The sequence below is a fragment of the Nannobrachium achirus genome (genome assembly GCF_963921795.1).
Source record: "Nannobrachium achirus genome assembly, chromosome: 14".
Lineage (NCBI taxonomy): Eukaryota > Metazoa > Chordata > Actinopteri > Myctophiformes > Myctophidae > Nannobrachium > Nannobrachium achirus.
Genome location: NC_137821.1, coordinates 55,325,642 through 55,330,641, shown reverse-complemented (window position 1 = coordinate 55,330,641; position 5,000 = coordinate 55,325,642). Strand labels below are relative to the sequence as shown.

Sequence of the window (5,000 nt, the reverse complement as noted above, 5' to 3'; positions counted from 1 at the left end):
CTGTGTAAAATCCTGGACGTCTTCATTTAGGACAGATAAAAGGTGCATATAGCACCGTTTTGACCCCTTTTTGTGGACTTTTGCAGGCTTTTTCTTTTTTTCGCTTTCCTTTCTTCTTCCTCGCTCGAAGATGTTGTCGCCGCCATGTTGTTTGTGTTCTGAAGCTATGGAAACGAGACGCGGCTCCTATTGGACCATGTGACAAAAACCGCACCACCTCCTTGAAAATACTACTACGCGAGTTAAAATATCACCACGCAGCATAAGAAAATAGTTCCGGCACCGAAACATCGATTACTCATACTTGTGCAAATGACACGTGGAGAACTTTTGGTTTCTTACTTACTAGCATATATACTTTTTTTTAATGTATAGTATATATTCTGCCCCTGGTATGGGAACGAACCAAGACAATGAGTTCTATGCAATTTAGCCTATTACTGTAACATGAAACATGATTGAAATCCTAAAGGAAATATCTATAATAAGCCTCTTCATATTGTTCATTGTTCCATACAGAAGGGTAAGCATATATATATTATTATAATAATTATTGTTATAATAATTATTATATTATTACCCATATTATTATTAATATTATTATAACCAGTTATCTAAAGTACATTTACTAAAGTACTGTATTTAAGTACAGGCCTAGCCTACTTTACTGGAGTATTTCCAATACTTTTAATTCTACTCCACTACATCTCCCATTCCCAGATGCAGAATAGAATCATTTTGGTAGCTTAAGGCTGCATCGCATGCAGGCACAGACACGACAAGTCCTCCTAGAGATGGGATTTATGGTTCTTTGAAGTGAGCCGGATCTCTGGGATCCGTTCGTTTCAAAGAGCCGTTCAAAAGACGTACATTTTGATACCAATACTTTTTTTTTTAACTTTTACTCAAGTACATTAACCATATTTAAATTTTCTTGCAGGGGAACATGTTACAGACACTCCTGTGTTGTGTTTGTGTGCATTACTTAAACTGGTGCAGCCAGGGAACAGTGCAGGCTGCTTGGGCGATGAGGCCAGGGGACTCTGCTGGAGATGTAGCGCTAGCTGAGGCCAACAAGGCCACGGTTGAGACTGTAGAGGTGTCAGTACAGACTGCTTGGGATGAGGTGACAGTGATATAGAATACATTATAGTGGTATTAGTTGTATAATGTGTTTTCCCATGTTTAATTTGTTGTGTTGCAGGGAGAACATGGCTATGCCCACTCCTGTTCTTGCATCACTTACTCTGTTGAAGGGATAAAGCTGCAGAGACTGCGCACTTCAGTGTTTAAAAATTGTGGTCTTGGTTCTAGTCGTGATCTATTATTTTTAAAGCGAACATTTGTAACTCAAATATTTGCTTCTGGGGGGTCCCCGGAACAACGTATTTTGAGATGGCGAAACCCCGCGGCCAAATACATGTAATTTTGGGGGTCCTTGACATGAAAAAAAAATAGCAGATCTATAAGCTGTCAATTCACTGTTGGGCAGGTATTCACTGTAGTTGTACTCTTTATGACGTGAAGTAAAATGTCTCTCCAAGTTTCCCATCTTTAGAAACACAGCCGCTTTACAAACAAGGCAAACACATTTACTGTAGAATGCGACATGGTGAAAAGATAATCTTCTTCCCACTCTGGATGGAAGGTTTTTGCCTTCTTTACCGTGCTCATCTTTGGTAAAACTTTTCCTTTTTTACTAGACTTAATACTGCCTTCCCCCGCACCATCCACTCTTGAAAACAACAAGGCATTGCATTGTGGGTTTCACCCAACAGCCAGTTGTGAGTCAGGCACCAAAATGCTTTGTGGCTGCCCTGCACATAATTGCATTTTCTCTGGATACTTGGTAAACTTGGCTGTTGCTCTGTACATGATCTTGTTCTATTTTGTTCCCCTCTACACCAAACACTCTTTGAAAATAGCCGATCTACAAGCTCACACAGACTCGCACAAAGACCCATCACTGTGCTAAGCCAACTGGCATGATTCATCCATGCAATGCAGGATGCACAATTTATTATTGCTGCATACCTGGTAAACTTGACTGTTTGTTCTGTAGTTTCATGCATTAATCTGCTCTCCCCCCACCTTCACACCCCCCCACACCTGATGATTAAAGCCCTTCAGACCTACACCAGACTTGACTACCAGGATCATGTCCTTAATACAGTCCCTCAAGCATGGCCTCAGCAATGACGCGCTTGCTGAGAATGTTCCTGACATCACGGAAACACTGGCTGCTGCCCTAGTGAGGTAGGCTTTGTTTACTGTTACTAAAATCAACGGGGCCACGGTTGAGGCTGTAGAGGTTATTGTAGCTATTGTTGCGACTGTAGGTCGCATTTACTACAGAAACCTCCACCGGCTGTCTGTCTGTCTGTCTGTCTGTCTGTCTGTCTCTCCGTCACACGTCACACGTCACACTTTTGCCCTGCTCATATCTCCACAACCGTTGCCCCCATCCATGCCAAATTTTGCACACACACTCCTTACCTGCCAAACTACAACCTCCAAGGACCCCAGGTGTAAAAAATGACCAAATGTGCAAAAATGACCACCCCAACGGGGCTGCTCACGGGGAATTCCTGGGGACCACCCACTCCTGGTGCTCCAGAACGGATGCAAAAGTGGTGGCGCCCCCAGTGGAGGACCCCCTCCACTGCAGCTCACATAAAATGCCGTAACTCGGGCTAGGAGCGTCCGGGAGAGCCGGGGCCGGTACCTATTCGTCCGCCAAGGCAACGCGGAGACCCCACCCCTCATTTCTCACATGGCCCTATTCTAGCGCCACCTTCAGGCTGATTTTTAAAACACATTTTTTGAACACTGCTCCTACAGTTTTTGCCCTCAAATCACGCAAATCGCTACACAGTATGTCTACACTCATCCCATCAACATGAATCTGTCCCATATAGCGCCACCTTCAGGCCGATTTTTAAAAACACATTTTTGGACACTGCTCCTACAGATTTTGCCCTAAAATCACGAAAATCACTACACAGCATGTCTACACTCATGTCATCAACATGGATCAGGAAGATTTTGGAAAAACACATTTTTGCCCTATTTGTGGAGATAAGGGAGTCTTACTGGTACTTTTAGTCATGTTGATTTCTGAGGTTATTATAGGCTGTGTGTGCTTAAAATGTGCGTCATTTGATACAGTTTTTAATGAGTTATTATTTCATTACACTGTCTAGGCATGTCAAGCAGTCTGGATTGGCAGCACAGCTATCACACTGCAGGTGGCTGAGACCAGGTTCAGCTCTGTGTATATGTCCCTGAAATCAGTTCAGGATATATACTCAGAGTCTGGTGGAGAGTGGGAGAGGGTGGATAAGGTGGCCTTTCTAGTGGCCTTCCTCAAGCCCTTTTGGGATGCACAGCGTGAAATGGAGGGGGACAAATATCCCACGCTGCAACTTGTCTGTCTGTGGGCAGAAAGACTGAAGTGTCACTGTCAGCCTAACGCATAAGACGCACCAGAGCAAGCCTTTGTGCGCCAGCACCATGCGCTGTGGCTGGATAAGAAACTGGACATTAAGATCTCCACAGGGCTGCAACATTTCTGTGGCCAAAATTCAACCAGCTCTGCATGCTTTCTGTCGAGGAAAGGGCACAGCACCAGAGGAGACAGAAGAAAAAAGATGCTGCTGCTACAGTTCCAACTCAGTCTCAGTTTGACGAGTGGGAGCAGGGGCGTCACAAGGGGGGGGGGGGGGGGGGGGGGCGGGCCCAAGGTGGAGGGACCTTAATTATTTTATACTTTAGCTATTGAAAAATAGCCGATATACAAGCTCACCACGTGGCACTCTCTGTGCCGCGCTGTGAGCTTGTATATCTGCTATTTTCAATAGTTAAAGCACAAAATAACACAGAATAATGCGTTCCCAGTCTAAACGGGTTAAACCCATTCCTCCCCCTATGAAGAACATTCATGGGGGGCCCGCAGTGAATCCTTGTAACCAGGGCCCAGGATTTGGTGCAACACCCCAGAGTGGGAGAACAGTTTTGGAGGAGATGGAACAGAGGAGGATGAGGTGGAGAGATGTTTGCAGCCAAAGGCCAACAGCACCAAATAGCGACGACAAGGATCTGCTGTGCTGGTGGAATAAAAACAGCACGGTTTATCCCAGGCTTGCTCAGTTGGCACGGCAGCTTCTGTGTGTGCCGGACAGCAGCAGCAGTGACAGGGTTTTTCACATTTAGAATGTGACATGGTGAAAAGATAATCTTCTTCCCACTCTGGATGGAAGTGATAGTTTTTTGCCTTCTTTGCCGTGCTCATCTTGGCAAAACTTTTCCTTTTTTACTAGACTTAATACTGCCTTCCCCCACGCCATCCACTCTTGAAAACAACAAGGCATTGCATTGTGGGTTTCACCCAACAGCCAGTTGTGAGTCAGGCACCAAAATGCTTTGTGGCTGCCCTGCACATGATTGCATTTTTGCTGGATACTTGGTAAACTTGACTGTTGCTCTGTGCTTGATCTGATATTTTGTTCCCCTCTACACCAAACAGTCTTTGAATATAGCCAATCTACAAGCTCACACAGACTCGCACAAAGGCCCATCACTGTGCTAAGCCAACTGGCAGGATTCAGCCATGCAATGCACAGGTAATGGATGCACACATTGCCTTTAGTATTGCTGCATACCTGGTAAACTTGACTGTTTGTTCTGTTCATTAATCTGCTCCCCCCCACACCTCGGCCAAGACAGCTCTCGGGATTCAGCCAAGCAATGCCCCCCCCCCCCCCCCCCCCCCCCACCTCTGTGAAAATAGTCCATGTTCCTGCCCTCTTCTCTCTGCCAGCCCCAGTCAAATGCCCACCGCTGTGCCAATACAGCTCTCGGGATTCAGCCAAGCAATGGACCGGTAATCGATATCACACATTATAGAATTATTGATGGATACGTGGTGACTGTTTGCCTTGTACTTGAGCTGCTCTTTTTCCCCCTGTACCTCTGTGAAAATAGCCCATCTACAAGCTCAC

At 45.4% G+C, this 5,000-nt stretch overlaps 1 protein-coding gene across 1 annotated transcript in view; it reads left to right on the top strand.

Annotated features, from left to right (window-relative positions):
* Window positions 1-1,027: 1,027 nt before the first annotated feature.
* Window positions 1,028-5,000, top strand: part of LOC308298149 (actin-binding protein WASF3-like) — a gene marked incomplete at both ends in the record, with an annotated part of 22,996 nt that continues 19,023 nt past the window's right edge. The window contains 4 exons of the mRNA XM_080741705.1: window positions 1,028-1,105; window positions 1,205-1,285; window positions 2,123-2,256; window positions 4,820-4,882. Coding sequence (XP_080597831.1) covers window positions 1,028-1,105; window positions 1,205-1,285; window positions 2,123-2,256; window positions 4,820-4,882 — 356 coding nt within the window. The remainder of the gene's footprint in view (window positions 1,106-1,204; window positions 1,286-2,122; window positions 2,257-4,819; window positions 4,883-5,000) is intronic.